This window comes from Erythrolamprus reginae, chromosome 2, assembly GCF_031021105.1.
Source record: "Erythrolamprus reginae isolate rEryReg1 chromosome 2, rEryReg1.hap1, whole genome shotgun sequence".
NCBI classification, from domain to species: domain Eukaryota; kingdom Metazoa; phylum Chordata; class Lepidosauria; order Squamata; family Dipsadidae; genus Erythrolamprus; species Erythrolamprus reginae.
The window spans coordinates 319,211,149-319,229,510 of NC_091951.1; the positions used below are offsets into that span (position 1 = coordinate 319,211,149).

The following is an 18,362-nucleotide window of genomic DNA, read 5'->3' on the forward strand; positions in this document are numbered from 1 at the left end:
GAAGGAGATTTGGGGAAAGTGTTGTAGGAGAGGAAAAATGTTAAGAGGTTTTAATATATCTTGGGACATTGTAAAGATTACCTGTAAGATTAATATTCATCAGGTGACTATGTATTTGCCACAATAGTGACCAACCAGATGTAAACAATAAGTATGTCCAGGATCACATGAAACCACTTTAGCATGGATCTTAATGAAGGTAGGCAAGGGATTGAATAGAAAACTTTTAATGCTTTCTAATTATGAACACATGCCATTTTATTACTTTTTCATAATCTTTTATTGTTGAATTTTGAATTGAATGTTGAATTTATTACTAAATTCAATGATCTTTCAACTCCGAAGCCATATCTCAAGGCAAATATAGTATTATTACAATAACAATAACCAATCTGTTTTCTACTTTCTCAAGCCAGCTTTTTACATGGCGATTATGCTGCTGTCTTCAATACTCCCTTGCTATGTAATCAGGACCTCGACCACATGCAGTTTGCTTTGCCACTGCTTACAATCCAATGCTATGTTTTCCTTCTGCTGGTTCTTTTTGACTCCTTTCTGGGTCTTCTCCTTGGCCATGGATCATCTGGCACATCTGCTCCACATTTCCTCTTATCTGCTACAACTGGAATGTCAAACTTGAGGACAACATGACGAGGTGAATTTGACACCCCTGTGCTACAGCTTCTTTAAAACCGACAGTATGTATTAGCTGGTATTAACTTCTAAGGAGTTTTACACACATGCATATCTTTCTCTGCAAGCCCCTAGGACAGCTGACAATCAGATTAGCACATGTAACATTTTTCTTCTTTTTTATACAATTCTGCAGCTTATCTTCTATGTAAAAAGACTCATAATAAAAGTATAGAAAGGCAGGTGATTGGCTACAATGAATTCTTGGCACAATGGCAAAAAAACATTGAATAGGCTGGCTTCAGTTCCCATGAGGAATGTATAATACAGCAAAAAGAAATTTCTTTACATTGGAATAGTAGGGTATAAGGAGGAAAATATCCCGGGCTTAGAAATTGAAATCAAAGTTATATGCCAGTTTCAACTCTGGAAAAGTGTCTATTTCTCCTCCCAGCACATTTGTTTTAAAGCAATACCTTGGATTCTATATTTCTGATTACATCATAATTGAAAAAAGAAATATTTTAGAAGGTTTTCTTCCTGTGAATTTGACCTCTGGCCATGGAAAATAATCAAGTATGTCAGGATTTGATGAGTCCTTCAGGGCATTGGGGTAAAGTTCATTAGAGTTCAAAAAGAGAATAAAATATTTTGATAAATTTTGCTGAGAAGGCTGAAATGTAATGATTATTTTGTTATTCAAATCTAAAAACATACAAAAAGCTTAATGTTATGACTTTGTTAAACACACCTACCATGTAAAATTGCAACAATATTTTTCTTTCGATTCAACACAGTGCACAAATATTGCTAACAAGTAAAAAAATATTGTATCATGATTCCGTATGAAATTTGACATGACAATGAGAATTATAATTTTGAGAACTGGTAATAAAACACATTTAAAACCTCAAGTACACTTTCCCTAACTAAGTATCTTTTTTAAAAATTTTCATGATAGTATTTTAAGATGGTCTCTTAGGTGATGTCTTTTGCCAAAAAACTCATAGCTTTACTAAGTACATAATCCTTTACTCAATAAAAATGCTTTTTGGTTTGGCTTACGACCTAAAAAGTTTTGGAGCATGTCCATCCCATCTAATGAGCCTCCAGGCTTCAAGATAAGATTTTTGTATTTCATTCCAGCCTAAAATAATAAAAATAAAATGAGTAGGTTAAGGTTTCATGTTTATATAAACTTTCTACATTCACAAAAAAGTAAAGATAAAGTAAATCTGGCTACATGGCACTAGTTTGTAGTTCTCTCGTGATTATATCTGTGTTGCCACAAGCTATTTTTTTTTGCTGCAACTCAAAACGTCATTCCACAACGTGACCGGCATGGACATAATCAAGTAACCCATGCTCATAAGTTTCCATGTGTCAAGAAAATCTTTTAAAAGCATCTTATGCTGACAAAGATGATCAATGGACATTGGGCTCTCTGAGATGAACACATGAAGGTTTTTATCACAGTCTCATTTCGTGGCCAAGTTTTATATATGATAATCTGCTCTTAGCAGAGTTTCGTGTGCAGAAATATCTCCTGATTATTTATCACAAAAGTTTACCTGGCACCCAGTCAATTCCTGCCCCTACTTCCCCAGGGTTCTCTGTTACATAATTATGAGAATATTCTTTGTGTTTCTATAATCCTTTCAGAAGGTTGTTTTCCTTTGTCATGTTTTTATAACCATGGATTGTTCCAATAAAAAAATTCAGAACTATCTGTAGTACCTAAAAAACTAACTAACAGATTTAACAGTATAGAATTTCATAGGCAAGTCCCTGCTTCACTAAGGCAGATTGTTATCTTCTTTTGGCAATGTCTATTTATCCATTTTTGCCAGCTGAAAGTTTTAACCACAACATGTTATGTGGAAGGAGGAGGCATGCTATGTGATTACATATACTGGGTCTTGTCTTTGTGGTTGGGCATGTGGTAGAATCTATCCCAGAAACTCACACATTAACATGGTTACCTATGTTGGAGCATTAATAGCTAAAATATGGGCTTTGTTACTGTAGTCTTAATCTATGGATTCAGCAGCAGCCTTTATTACCCAATTACAGTCTTTCATGAAGGGGTGACACAACAGGGAAGCTAATAGGTTTGGGTTTCCCCCACCCTTAATAGTACATTTCCATTGCATTCCTAGTATCATTCCACTTTATATATACGTATCTGAAAGTGTTATTTCATTAATCCAAATCTTTGGAATTGCTTTCACATGGCATTTTATTGTTATCTACCTTTCTCTGAAGTCTAATTCATTTGAAATAATAGAAAATACTGTATTGTAGCCCTGGTTTTAGATTTTGGAAGTAGTTAGCTCTCCAAGCTTGTTTCATTTTATTTTCTGAACGTTTTGTTATCAGACTAGGTAATATGATCAGCAGGATTTTTTTGTTCTATACAGTATAAGATAAAGGGGAAATAGGACAAGAAAATCCTGCTGATCATGTTATCTGGTCTGGTAATGAAATGTTCAGAAACGAAATTGAAACAAGTTTGAAGAGTAAACCACTGCCCAAAACTAACCCATTTTACATATAATTTTCAAACCAGCCCTGAATATTCCTGGAGGTTTTCTACTGGTGAGAAAGATAAACTTCTTTATTACTGGCAAAATTGAGTTCATACTCAAGCTGCATGAAAACAGCTGGACATGAAGTAATGAGATTAGTATAAGCTCTTTTACTGGTTTTCCAATATACGGTTGATACTAATTAGCTGTATAGTTTTACTCATAACTATGACCTTGTTATTCTTCTTTTAGCTAAACAAAACATTAGATCTAATTCTTCAGGATACCTCCTGCTTTTCTGGTGGTACTAGAATTTACTTACTGTTTCATATACAGTGATACCTTGTCTTACAAACTTAATTGGTTCCGGGACGAGGTTCTTAAGGTGAAACATTTGTAAGATGAAACAATGTTTCCCATAGGAATCAATGGAAAAGCAATTAATGCGTGCAAGCCCAAAATTCACCCCTTTTGCCAGCCGAAGCGCCCGTTTTTGCACTGGTGGGATTCCCCTGAGGCTCCCCTCCATGGAAAACCCCACCTCCGGACTTCTGTGTTTTTGCAATGCTGCAGGGGAATCCCAGCAGGGGAATCCCAGCATCGCAAAAACGGGCACTTCGCTGGCAACAGAAGTCCGGAGGTGGGGTTTCCCAGCGAAGGGAACATCAGTGAAATCACAGTATCACAAAAACACCGAAGTCCTCGAAACCCCACCTTCGGACCTCTGTGTAGCATCATAAAAACATGGAAGTTTCCATGGAGGGGAGCCTCAGGAGAATCCCAGCAGTGCAAAAACGGGCGCTTTGCTGGCAACGGAAGTCCGGAGGCGGGGCATCCCAGCAATGGTGGTGGGTTTGTAAGGTGAAAATAGTTTGTAAGAAGAGGCAAAAAAATCTTAAACCCCGGGTTTGTATCTCGAAAAGTTTGTATGACGAGGTGTTTGTAAGATGAGGTATCACTGTATTAGTGGAATCTAGTCCAGTGATGGCAAACCTTTTTTTCCCCCTCAGGTGCCAAAAAGGTGCACAGGCAATAGCGCATGCACGTGTGCCCACACCCATAATGCAATGGCCAAAGCGTGCACAATCCTGCTGCCCTACCCCTCACGCATGTGCGCAGGCCTCACTGAAGCCTCTCGACTTCTGGTAGACCCACTGGGCCTCCCCATTTCACCCGCCAGAGCCTGTGGATAGCAAAAACCAGACACAATGGGCCTACCAAAAGTTCAGAAACAAACTTCTGGTAGGCCCGTTGAGCCGAAGCCTGGGGAGGGAGAAAAACAGCCCAACAGGCCTCCTGGAAGTTCATTTCCGAACTTCCAATAGGCCTGTTGGATCTGTTTTTCATCATCCACAGCTATGGAGGCTTTACTGAAGCCTGAGGAGGACGGGCCTCCCCCTCCTCTCCAAAAGGCTGAAAGTCAGCTGGTGCACATGTGTGCTGAAACTGACATAGGGCAATGCCTCACGTGCCCTCAGGTATGGCTCCGAGTGCCACCTGTGGCATGTGTGTCATCGGTTCCCCATCACAGATCTAGTCCTTCCTGCTCTTCAAGAAATCTTTCAAAATCTGTTTATTATTCTTCCATTATTTTCCTTCGGCATTTCCTTTTTCTCATCTATCTAAACTTTTAAATCTTCAGTTCTGTTTCAATTATTTTCCATCTGGCATTATATATATTCGGTTTATTAGGTAATAAAGCTAATAAAGCCATTTTATTAGTACTACTTACAGGACGATTGATCTTTATTTAACAATATACTTCATCAGGACTGAGAAGCTCTCACAATTAAAACAATAAATATAGTAAAGCATATTAAATTTTAAGCAAATATTAAAATATCTCAATATAAGCTTTATGATTTGTTTTATAAAAGTAAGGCCTTAAAACAAACATAGCAGCAAAATGCATGGCCTTAATAAAAATGCTAAGATAATAAACAAGCCAGATTCAATCTTGAAAGAGACAAAATACGTTTGGTTAATTCCTTTCTGCCATCATGTTGTCCTCCTATACTTAGAATCAGGTGGGGAAAAAGGATAACAAAGAATAAAACTAGTTTCCTTACCTTGGGATTCATTATCCCTTCACATTTAAAGCAACTATAAAAAATATCCATAGAAAACACCTCACTCCATAGGTATCCATAATATTGGCCATCATACCCGCTTGCCAAATGACCAAAGGTTGCTGGCATATTTGTACCTTAAAAATAAACCCAAATAATAATTCTGAATAGCTTGTGTAAAATAAGCAAAACACCACAGAGAACAATCCGAAGATGTTTAATTATGTTATTGAAATATTTATTATGTTTCAGACTGATTTGTCACGCTGAATATTGACAGCCCCAGAGACATTCAGTAATTAAATAGTTAACTGTGTGTGCTTTACTAAGGTCCTCCTATTATGATGTAACATCCTGCCTTTTCTAACATCACATCCTACTTCTTCACCCTCTTTGTTCTTCTCTTATATACCTTCATCACATGAAGACATGTTTTATTATGTTGTCCCTCGCGACATGTTTATTTTGTACTTTTATAATAAAAAGAAATCTTGTTTTTTTTAAACAAATGACTGGGCTCTCAGTCCATCACCTCCCCGGTAATTTCAAGTTCTAACGGACTTTATTTCTCAAACCGTGACATGGTTGGAATCAATGTAGGTATTGACGAGATTGCCATGTACTTCAGGTACTAATTTACTGAAAGACAGCCACATTAATTTGACCCAACAGAAATATATTCTCTCCCTATGTTCTGTGGCTTGAAGCTCATTGAACTGAATTCAAGCAAGCCTTAAGCGTAAAACATTTTCATCTGAGATTTTCTTTGTGTAAACCAGACGTGTCAAACTCGCAGTCCATGGGCCAGATGTGTCACACACTGGCTACGCCCACCCATTTTAGTGAAGGAAAAAAGTCACAATATGTCATATGATGATGCAAGTTTGACACCTCTGATCTAAACTATTTTATTAGCATTGTGCTTTTAAAAAAATAATAATAATGTGATTATATATTTATTCACAATCACATTTCTCTTGATGAAATACTGACAAGGGGTAAATAAAAATTTTGAATTTCCATACCAGAGGCATAGTTCCCTCTAAGCTGAGCAGTGAGCAATCGCTCACTTAAAAATCATCATCCACTCACAGTTTTCCAAACCTGCCCAGAAGCCGAGAGGGAAATTTTATTATTATTTCTGTGCCGCCCAGTCCCGAAGGGACTGCCGCTCAGACACTATACTTTTCCGCCCACCCAAAAAAAAATTTAGAACACTGACCAGAGGTTGCAGATATACCCAAAATTTCTTCACATAATTTGGCATATTCTTGGGCAGGATCAGCTGAAGACTGAGTATGAAGAGCCTGATCAACCTTGCTCAAAACAATCTGACGAAGAGTCAGAAGACCTAGTTTAAGAAGAACACCGAGAGAATATCAGCAGGCTTTGTTTATATAATTGTAACTATGAAAACTGGTCGGCATTCAGTATCAAGTCAAAGTTAGCAGAGAATCTTCTCTGTAATCATCTAGAAATGCTACTTTTGATCATACTGAAGTAGGCTGAACAACAGTGTAAGGAGGTTTTCTAAGATTCCAAATTAAACATTTATATGGGATTCAATATTGAATTCAGTACTCATTAAACTCTTTTACTATCTGAATAAAAATGTACATCACAGCAGATAACAGCATGTCCTCCTCGATCCACAGCTCACATTAGAGAAACATCTTTCAACTGTGGCGAGGGGGGCATTTGCGCAGGTTCGTCTGGTGCACCAGTTGCAGCCCTATTTGGACCGGGAGGCACTGCTCACAGTCACTCATGCACTCATCACCTCAAGGCTCGACTACTGCAATGCTCTCTACATGGGGCTACCTTTGAAAAGTGTTCGGAAAATTCAGATCGTGCAGAATGCACCTGCTAGAGCAGTCATGGGCTTCCCCAAATATGCCCATGTTACACTAACACTCCGCAGTCTGCATTGGTTGCCGATCAGTTTCCAGTCACAATTCAAAGTGTTGGTTATGACCTATAAAGCCCTTCATGGCACCGGACCAGATTATCTCAGGGACCGCCTTCTGCTGCACGAATCCCAGCGACCAGTTAGGTCTCACAGAGCCTTCTCCGGGTCCCGTCAACTAAACAATGTTGTTTGGCGGGACCCAGGGGAAGAACCTTCTCTGTGGTGGCCCCGGCCCTTTGGAACCAACTCCCCCCAGAGATTAGAATTGCCCCCACCCTCCTCGCCTTTCGTAAGCTTCTTAAACCCCACCTCTGCCGTCAGGCATGGGGGAACTGAGATATTCTTTCCCCCTAGGCGTTTACAATTTACGCATGGTATGTCTGTATGTATGTTTGGTTTTTATAATAAGGGGTTTCTTAGTTATTTTAGTATTGGATTGGATTGTTACATGTCATTTTTATCATTGCTGTTATTTATCTAATAAATAAACAAACAAACAAACAAACAAATAAATAACCTTGATTGATCTTGAAAAAACTAAGCTAGCCTGGTTTGGATAAGATTGGTATTTGGATGGAAAACCACTAGGAGAATCCAAGATAAGATATTCCTAAATGGTAAATTACTTCTATATTGTTAGCAATATACCAAGCAGCATGTAAATATTGATTTCGATTTGAGGGAGCCTCAATGTTTGAATGATTCAAGAAACATTTCTTAGATTCCCTTCATAAGTAATCTCATTTAAACAATATTCAACAAACTATATTCAAATATGCTCATTGATTTTCTCTAAGTGGGCTTGCTTCAATCTTTTCTCCATTTTGTAAGGGGATACTTTTCTTACATTTTAGATTTTTTGATAAATCTTACAAAATATATTCTTTATTATTCTGCTAGATTCAGATTACAGTGATCCCTCGGTTAGCGCGGGGGCTACGTTCCAAGACCTCCCGCGCTAACCGATTTCCGCGTTATACTGGATGCGGAAGTAAAAACACCATCTGCGCATGCGCGCCCTTTGTTCCATGGCCGCACATGCGCAGAAGGTGGAGCGACGCAAGTTCGGAGGCTGGCAATGCAATGGTGATTTTTCCGGGCTCCTCGCCGCTACCCACAGGGCAGCGCTGGCGGCAATGGCAATGGCAACCCTCCCTCCTTCCCTTCTCTCCCTCCCTCCTTCCTTCCTGATTTTGGCCAATCAGCAATCAGTATGACGTCATCGGGCGGGAAAAACCGTGGTGTAGGAAAAAAAACGCAAACTTATTTTTTAATTAATATTTTTTGAAAAACCGCGTTGCAGCGTTTCGCGCTAATCGAGAACGCGCAAATCGAGGGATCACTGTATAACAATTCTTTCTTTCAAAATCAAATAAACTAAACAATAATGAAAATACCTGTGTTGGCTAGTCTAGAAGCTACTAGTTTCTCAAGGAGTTCATCAGGGACCCGACTTCCATCTTTATAATGTCTGGACATTTGTTGTAGAGGTTCTTTTTCCCAAACCCAGTTTTCAAACATTTGTGAAGGTACTTCTACAAAATCTGTTTCCACATTAGTTCCGCTAAACCTTGCAAAATCAGTCTATGAAAGATGACAATGATATCAATGTATATACTAATATAAACGATAAAACTTTAAATTGTAGCATAGCTTGAGAAGTAGACATTCAATATTTTTTATAATAGTTTCAACATTTAGGCATGCTTCAAGTAATTCCTATATAGGAATGCAGCAAATTTCTCCAAAGAGCCTGGATAGTTGCATTTTCATTCTATTGTTTCCAGCTGTTCTACAGTGGGTTGGTATTGTCTAGACCAGTGATGGTGAATTTTTTTTGGTTTGAATGGGAAGAGTGCGGGGGGGGGGGGGGTATCGCACGCATGTGTGTCCACTCCCATAATTCAATGTGCTCCCCCTGCACATCCACACATGACCGGCACGCGATGGCAAACCTGTTTTTTGCTCTCCCCAGGCTTCAGAGCCTTTCTAGGAGACTAGAGAGGGCAAAAGCGGCCTTCCTCATCCCCCCTCCCGGGGGCTCCCCGGAGGCTCCATTTGCCATTTGCCAACTTTTGGTTGGACCAGAAGACCCGTTTTTTTGCTCTCCCCAAGCTCCCAAGCCTTTTTAGGAGACTGGGGTGGGCGAAAACAGCTTCCCCACCACCGGAGGTCCTCTGGAGGCCAGAAACATTCCATTTGCTGACTTCCAGTTGGACCGGAAGCCCTGTTTTTTTGCTCTCCTCAGGCGTCAGAGTCTTTATAGGGCCCTGGGAAAGGTGAAAACTGCTTTTCCCACCTCCACTGGAGGCCCTCTGGAGGTCAGAAATGGCCCGTTTTAAGTTGAGAAATGGGCCATTTCTGGTCTCCAAGGGTGGGGGCGGGGAAGGCCGTTTTCAACCACCCCAGGTTTCTAGAAAGGCTCTAGAGATGGGGAGAGAGAAAAAAACGGGCCTTCCCCACCCTGGGGTTACCTGACTCTCAGTGAGCCCAGAAGGCCAAATAAATCAGCTAGCCCGAAAATCAGCTGAGCTTGTGTGCCCACCGATATGGCTCCACGCATGCCACAGGTTCACTTAACTAGTTCAACTAAAATCACACGGATGAATGAATGAATGAAATAGACAAGTACATTCTGTTATCAGCTGCAAAATATGTAGCATTGAGTCCAACAGCATACAATTTGCAGTTCCCAGAATGGGTGGAGACAATTATTTCAGTGATTTGGGTAAATGATTAGATTTTAATTAGATATATGCAAAACAATGGCTGAGACTTATTTTATTTAAAACATCAGTTTAACCCTTTAAAATTTAGGACAATCTACTTATGAAGTATATCCGTGAATATGTTGTCTCCTTGACTTGGTATTTTAGTTCACATGCATGAAATAAAATTGTTCAATCACTATTTAACTTCTGGGAACTGACAATTTTTGTTCAATATAAATTGACTTAAGTAAGCCAATTTACCAATCCTACCATAGGTCATACCAGACTTTTCAGATAACATTCAAGCTGGTCCAGTTTAACATTCTAATGTATGAATGAATCAGGATCAAAAGTGGACTTTACGAGTACAAATTGGGATTATTCTGAATAGCCAATAAACAAATGCACAAGCAGGTTTATTCTGCTTGTAGTATGCTTATGGCTGAGCACATTGGGAACCATCATCACTGAAGAACCAAAGTTTAGAGCTTAGCTTGTAAGAACAGAACAAATAATAGATTTTGTTTTCTTTTGTTAGTCACAAAGTTGTGTCCGACCCATCACAACCCCATGGATAACATTCCTCATGGTAATGGATTTAGTAAACACTGTTAAATAAGCTGTAATTTACCACAATGTGTTAATTCAATCAGTATCTTTGCAAAAATCACTGACAAGTATCATAGTGACTTTTATGAAATCAGGGTTAAAGGAACTATTTTAAATCCAAGTAATAAATAAATAAATAAATAAATTATATTTCAGTTGAAAGAATTTGCCGTACAGTTCTTCACTGCTTGTTCCCTTTCAGCACAGAAGCCCCATACCCATAGTAGAAGAATTTCAGAATAAGGCAGAATACTTACCTGAGCGCATATCTGGTGCATTACATGCCCAAACTCATGGAAGTAAGTTTTCACTTCACTATGCTGCAGCAGTGATGGGCGATCTAAAGTTGGTTTTGTGAAATTAGTTACAAGAGCTGCTATGGACATCATTCTGCTGCCATCAGAAAGAAGGCAGCCAGGCTGGAGACCAAAGCATGCAGCATGCCCATATTTTCCTTCTCTGAGTAATAAAATAAAGTAGATCAAAAACAGAAAAAACATCACAAAGAAAGAAAATGAATTATTTCACACTTCTTAAGTATATGAATGACTCATCCTTTTCCTGGAAGAGTCAGGAACAATACATTTTTCTAAAATTCCATAATGAGCTTGCTTTTGAGATTCTGTCATTATAATAGTCATTGTATGTATAACATTGTATCTTTTAAAAATCTTAAAGCTAAACAGTTTCATTAAAAAAAATCGGTACAACTCTTAGGAGAAAGAGAAAAGGGATACTTTTGTAAGATGTTTCAACTGTATGCTGTATTAAGTCATAGCAATTATCCCAGAGTTATTCTATTGCTTGCAGCATTGGCTTTTCTTTCTACCTAATCTTTGTAAGTCTAGAATTAAAAATAGCAAAATAATGTCTAAAATATTGTAAGATAAAATAATATCTAAAGAAAAACCAATAAAAAGAAAAGTTAAGCCTGCAGGCGATGAGAGTGTAACCGGAGAAATGTTATAGAACGATTGTGTTTGAAGTCTGTAATCTGTGCTCCCTTATACTAACGGAAAGGTACGTGATGAAAAAACTATAGAGGGATTATCTTCAACCAGCCTGGGAAAGTGTTTGGCAGAATTCTGTCTGAAAAGGTATGAGACATAACAAGCAAACTTGGAGAAGAAAGCTGCATGGAGGAGAAAGAAGATTCACTACCTGTTTGTTGATGTAGAGAAAACATGACAAAACAAATCTTTTTGAATTATAGAATCAAATTTGCATGAATATGAACCAAAGGTTGGTTGCTTTAAATTAAAATTTGGTTGGAAGAAATTATACAACAGGTGACTGAATTGAATCCAGAACTACACCTGCTGGAAATTATTACACCAAAAATTAAAAAAAGGATAGATATATAATACTCCGTATAACAACCATGGCCAGGATAGTTTATGCACAAAGTTGGATATCAGATACATCCTCAATGGTGCTCAGAAAATTTTTAGAATGTGCTGAAATGTGCAAATTAACAATGGAGCTGTACAATAAAGAGATGGAATTCTATGAAGCATAGTAATAAATGTTAAAACAAAACAAAAAAAATCAAGTATTAATGAAGGCATTGTAATGGCTCTTGCTTACTTTTCTTACAATGTGATGTAAATAAATAGATATATGTAATTAAAATAGAAGAAATAGAAGTTGGAAACACATTAGGAAACTCAATCCATTGAATATAGAATTGTATAGGTATTAGAAATAGTTAAAATAAAAATAGAAATACTATAAATAACTATGAAAATGTTATGAAAAAGCTGTAAAAGTGGTTAGTTGTTTCTATGTTTTGTTTTCATTTTATGTTTTTGTATACTGTATTTTGTTGTTTTTAAAGGAAAAGCAAAATAAAGATTATTTTTTTAAAAAGTTTGTTCAAATTTTCACAGATTCTCACTGGATGACCTTGCACTAGTCCCAGACTGTAATCCTACAGTCTAATCCTTCTCTGGGAATACAATCATAGACTTGAATCATGTCTACTAAAAGAATTTCTTGGATAAAAAGATAAGATACAAATGCAATCTTTGAAAAAATGTGTTACCTTGGATACAGGTCTAAATAGAACTGCCCCAGAATTTCTCCTGTTGAGCTGTCTTTCACTGTGTAAAGAGTAACGCTCTCATGCCAAACCTGAGCATCTACCACTCGTTCAAATACAAGTCCCAACAGCTGCTGATAAATTTTCAGCAAGCCTTCTGTGACTGCTTCAATAGGAAAATACTCCTTCAGCTTCTCTTGGTCTACAGAATATTTGAGCTCTTCTGTCTGATTCATATAATAATGTAGGTCCCATGCGTTAATCTTTCCATCATATTCAACACCAATTTTTTCACATTCCTTTTTCTTCAGATTTAAAATAAATGTTGTCTCTTCTTTACCCAAAAGTTTTAGTTTATTATTTAGATCATCTGCAAAACAGAAATTTTAAAAAAATTACTTTGAGTGCTTGTTACATTCCATTTCATATTACATTCAAGACTATGAAAAATACTTTTCGCTTTCTCATGACATAATTATTGGATGCTAAAACAAGATACAGTTTTCAATTTGCTTGTGCTGATGTTTCCTGATTTGGTCTATATATCATATAATCACAAAAGAAATGTATTAAATTACAGCTTAGCATTATGAGCACCAGGTCTTCTATGCCAAATGATACTGATTCATAAATGTTTTGACTGATTCTTCCACAATTAAAAGCTAACATTAATGATATTAAAGAAGCAATTTCACTTAAAATAATAGTGAGAATGCACAAAAGAATTCATTTTGGTCCAAATATTATAGCAGATTAATTGAACCAAACCAGTTTGGAATTATATGATCTTGATAAGATTTTATTATGTTCAAAATATCTATTTTAGAACTGGTAGAATGGAATTCCATACTCTAAATCAAATAAAATTGGAAAGTTTTATAAGGTGTAAAATTCAAGAATATTAACTTCATGTCCTAGAAATTGTTCTAGTTAATAAACTAAAAATAATGAATTCAATTTTGAATCACTCGTCTTGTGTTTCATTATTAATTACACAAAAATGTGAAATCACAGCTGCCAGTTCTTTAGCTGGTCTTCATACTCATCAAGTTGTTTCCTTAATACAATATTATCATAATAATTATCTCTAAATTAACACACAATTACTATTTTTTAAAAATTAAAAATACTTCAGATTCATCCTGTCCCTGGCAAAAAGCTCTATTATTTTCACTATAAATGTTTTACTATGACTTAAATTACTCTGATAATATTTTACATGTTAAATGAAAACCAACCTAAGAATGTTATAACATTGTCTGTTATTTTTGCAGTGTTCATTTCAAGAACAAAACTTGCATGTGTGCTATAACCCAGACGTTCTGCTAGTTTTGCCCTCAAAGGAAGAAGCTGTTGAAGAATGTCAGCATTTTCCTAGGAAAATAAAGTTGTTTTGAATCATTAAATATAATATTAAAAACATAAACTCAAAATATGTTACAAATGTAGTTGAAAACTGCAACTTCATATTCTGAATGCAATCAAACTTAATTGTCTTATGAAATAACAGATTTTTAAAAACAGTTTAAAGTTCCCTTTTATTTTGTATTAAAGAATTTATAATGAATGTTTGGACTATTTAGGGAAGATTCTCAGAACAGTGATAAAAGTGTCTGGACTGTATGCCAAAAGTTTCATTTCCAATTCTGGCATCCTTAGAAAAAAGACTGCAGCATGATAACATTGAACATAATGTCTTAATTTAATAAAAAAGGCAAACAATTGCTTAGATGTATTATTCTGGAAATAGTATAAGTGTGTATACAAACAATACAGCATCCAATACGTTTTCTGAAAATAGGAAATGAATCCAATAAATTCAGTATGAAGTGGGTAACAATTAATCTGGCTTATCATTTATATCAGGTTAATTATGTTATTTAGTCCTGGGAAAAGTTATAATATCCTGGATTTTTAAGAATTATCAACATAATCACATTAAAAATGTAAAATGACAGCTAATACAATAATTTTCTTGTGATATAACTGCTTTAACAATGTATTTTTTCCAAGCAAACCTATCCATCTATTTTACTCACTTATTGCTCTGCCTGTAATTAATTCCTTGAATTTTATTCAGTTACATTAAATCTTCTGAGATATTTAGTCCCCAAATTATAGATTATTTTATATAATATTAATATAGAACATAAATCTGGAACATTCAATTTAGAAAGCTTATGCTTCCAAATTTAACACAGTACTTCATATATATAGCTTTGTTAATACAACCTTTATATTTTATTTTGATCTGATGAATGGGAACACTTTTTTCATACCTCTTTGCACCTGCTGTTAAAAGAAGTTTCCATTTTTCGTCTAGTATCTGGAACACTGCACTTCTTCATAACAGGAAAATAGTGGGGATATTTTAAGGTAACTTTATACTTGTCAGCTTCAATCTTCTCTAAACTACTGATAAAATCATCAGGCAGGGAACCTGAGAAACATATTTCAGTGCATGATTAATATAAGGATACATTTTTTCAGACATATCTTTTAACAATAATCAAAAATCATTTTAAATGTTTAGTGGCCAATAGATTTCTACAGGCAAAAGGCATTTAAGGATCTTTAAAATATAAGTTTATTTATTTATTTATTAGATTTGTATTGCCTCTATCTCCCAATGAGTAAGCAATGGTTTTATCAGTTATTCATATTACAGTAATAATTCTTATTCTATTACTAAGGAAGAGCAAAATTGTAGTTATCTATTTAAATGTGTTGTGATAACAATAGAAACTAAAACAGGTATTTATTTTCTGGAGTTAAATGATAAAATATTTAAAATCAAGGTAGAACTTTGTCAAGAACACAGGAACAAGTAGCCAAGACTGGTAGAAGAAAATTATAAACATAAACATAAATAAAGGGAAAATCAAATTAGACTGATTAAGGCTGATCAGCATATCAAACAATTTCAATATAGCACGAAAACTTTCTGTATTTTAATACTACTAATACTGTACTGTTTACCAATATGATGCTACTATTAAAATATAAATATAACTTATAAATAGCAAACAGAAATACTCACGAAGTTCATTTTGAGAAAATATCAGAAATGTGTTATCTTCATTGAGATTTTTGCTAAAATCTATACATAATTCACTCAGTTTTTGCTTGATTGTCTTGATTTCCTTAATGATAATTCATGTATAAAAAGCAAAATGTTACATTAAAGGCGCCACCGTTCATTCAAGTCATGCAGAGCATTCAAAACAAGTGCTTCTCAAGGTGGGTTGTCCCTAATGTTCAGTATGAACATGGAACAGTTTATGTCTATGAAGAAACTGCCATGACCCTCCTACAGGACACAAATGCATTAACGTTTCAAAGAGAGATGCTTTCCTTATGCTAAAATGCTTGTGAACAACCTACGTCCGTTGTTTTGTTTTGAAGAACATGGCCCAGTTTTATTTATTCTTATATTCTCTTCCCATCTTTGGCACACAGTTGTGAAGGAAACAAGAATATGCATCTTTTATAACTTTAGGAAACTATTATTTTTAAGTACTTTTCTGAACTATGGTACTATAGCTAGGTAAGAAAGATAAAGAAATATGATCAATTTATTTAATAAAGTATTATATAAAAGAAATTCCGAGTATTCTTCTAATACATCATTTTGACATAAGTCAACATGGTGTGCTCTCAACTAAAAGAAACACATTTAAATTTAGTAATTCAACTACCTGACACACACATGCATGCGCTTTGGAGCTGATGTAGGGCAATAGCTCGCGTGCTAGCAGATATGGCTCCGCGTGCCACCTGTGACACCCGTGCCATAGGTTCGCCATCACTGGCCTAGAGAAACTACCAATCAAACATGATACAAAGGCAAATGATGGAAAATGAGTCAAAAGGCAAAGGCTAGGATTTACATCCTGCAGGCACACCTATAGGCTCGATACCTATTCTCTAGAATCTTATGGATATACATTTACTTTTCTTTTTGTCTTCAATAAAGCAATTTATCCATCAGCGTTGCCTCTTCGAGAATCACTACTGTTAGATAGCTTCAGTATATGGGTAGAGTTGAGAAATACTGGGGAAAAATCTAACACTTATACAGATTCCCAGTATGTTATGAAGCCTACTCAACCACCTCAGTTTCATTACAGTTTTGAGAGGAGGTTCGCAAAAGAAGACTTGTCATTAATGGATGCTGTTCATGACTGGATTAACAGACCTTAATATCACCCAATATCCACTGGCATTTTATACCCATGTTTCCCTGAAAATAAGACCCTGTCTTATATTTTTTTGAACCCTGAAATAAGTGCTTGGCCTTATTGCCATGGACTCAAAAATCTGATTGGGCTTATTATCAGGGCATGTGTTATTTTGGGGAAAACAGAGTAGCTATTATTTTGGTTAGTTTCCTTGAATACGTATAATTAGAAAGTTGTCCATAATGCAAGGGAGCAATTAGCTAATAAAAAATTAATGTGGTGTTTAGGATAACAGAATTAGAAAACTTCAAATCCCCAATTAGTCATAAATCTTACTAAAAGAGACAGTTAATTAGTTTTACCTTAATGAATATTGTATGGCTATTATTTTATTCTACACTGTTGAGTCTTAAGTTAATGTCTGTTGTTGGCTATACCACACATGTCAAAGGAAAACTTAAGAAAATATGAAACAAATTTGGAAATACAACTTAATAATCCCAATCAATAAGATATGAAAATATCCAGGGCTATCTGGCAAAACATTCTTACCATATCTTCTAGGTAAGACTTTTATGAGATGTATACATTAAGAAGAATATAAAACAAAAGAACTTTAACTAAGACAATAAAATTATATCATTTGAAATAGTCTTTTATCATTTTTATTGTACAGAACTTGCAATCTTAGAATAAGTAGGAAACCAAGGGGACCTTTATATAGGATTTCAATGTCTTATTAAAGTTAAAATTAATTTACACAAATTTTTTTGGACAAATATGATTTTCCCCTTTTTAAAAAAATGTTGAGTTATGTTACACTTACATCCTGGACTTCTGCAGGAAGGTGAAGACCATTCCTTTCCCCCATTTTTATTGACTTCTCTAAGTATCTTTTAGCTTCTGGTCTTAAAATCTCAGGGTTACACATTTGCTAAAATGTAAAGAAATAATAACATTTAATATATGCAAAGTTCAGTATTAATACATGATTTGTATTTCTATATAAAACATGAAATATTTTGCTTGGTATCAGAAGAATAGTTTGACCCTGTGAATTTTATATTCAGTGATGCATGCCTGTTCAGCAGCAAAAACAGTTCTGGCAGAACAGATTCCTGTTTTCCAAATTTCTCGTAATTCCTAAATTGGATTAAAAGATCCTTTAATTTTTTTAAAAACAGATAACATAGCCGGGATATAAAACTGATGTTAAACAGCTTCTGTTGTACGCTAACAGCCTCATAATCTTGAAGACTAGATGTGTAGATCACAGCTAGAGTAAGATATAGTAGCCTGCCTTAAATCACCTAGTAATTTGTCTCAGAAGCAAAAAACCTGATACCAACTAATATTATATTAATATCAATTAACTACTAGTCAAAAACGCTGATCCGCCGGCCAGCCAGCCCCTCCTGCCTCCCTCTCCAGAGACGGTCATGTCCGTCCTCTTTCGGGGGCAGGCAGTTCACTAGCCACTGCTCCCGAACAGCCGAACCCTCAATGGGAGAAGGACAGGCAGCCAAGTAGTGGGGGTCGTGGGGGGAGAAGGCAGCTTGGGTGGCATCCCGTCCCTAGCTTCAGTTCCAGTCCACAGGGCTTGCTAAGTTAAGGTCTGCACTCACCCGAAGGATGGGGGCCAATGGGTGAATGGGATAATGTGGGCTGGGCAGCCTCATGA

General features: G+C 36.1%; 1 protein-coding gene across 1 annotated transcript in view; it reads right to left on the reverse strand.

The window, feature by feature from the left end:
* Window positions 1-256: 256 nt before the first annotated feature.
* Window positions 257-18,362, reverse strand: part of NLN (neurolysin) — a 48,849-nt gene continuing 30,743 nt past the window's right edge. Inside the window, exons 4-13 of the mRNA XM_070743270.1 lie at window positions 17,508-17,615; window positions 15,541-15,643; window positions 14,780-14,940; window positions 13,739-13,874; window positions 12,504-12,870; window positions 10,717-10,918; window positions 8,537-8,723; window positions 6,453-6,581; window positions 5,231-5,367; window positions 257-1,780 (exon numbers count right to left, since the gene is read on the reverse strand). Coding sequence (XP_070599371.1) covers window positions 1,649-1,780; window positions 5,231-5,367; window positions 6,453-6,581; window positions 8,537-8,723; window positions 10,717-10,918; window positions 12,504-12,870; window positions 13,739-13,874; window positions 14,780-14,940; window positions 15,541-15,643; window positions 17,508-17,615 — 1,662 coding nt within the window. The 3' untranslated portion in view covers window positions 257-1,648. The remainder of the gene's footprint in view (window positions 1,781-5,230; window positions 5,368-6,452; window positions 6,582-8,536; window positions 8,724-10,716; window positions 10,919-12,503; window positions 12,871-13,738; window positions 13,875-14,779; window positions 14,941-15,540; window positions 15,644-17,507; window positions 17,616-18,362) is intronic.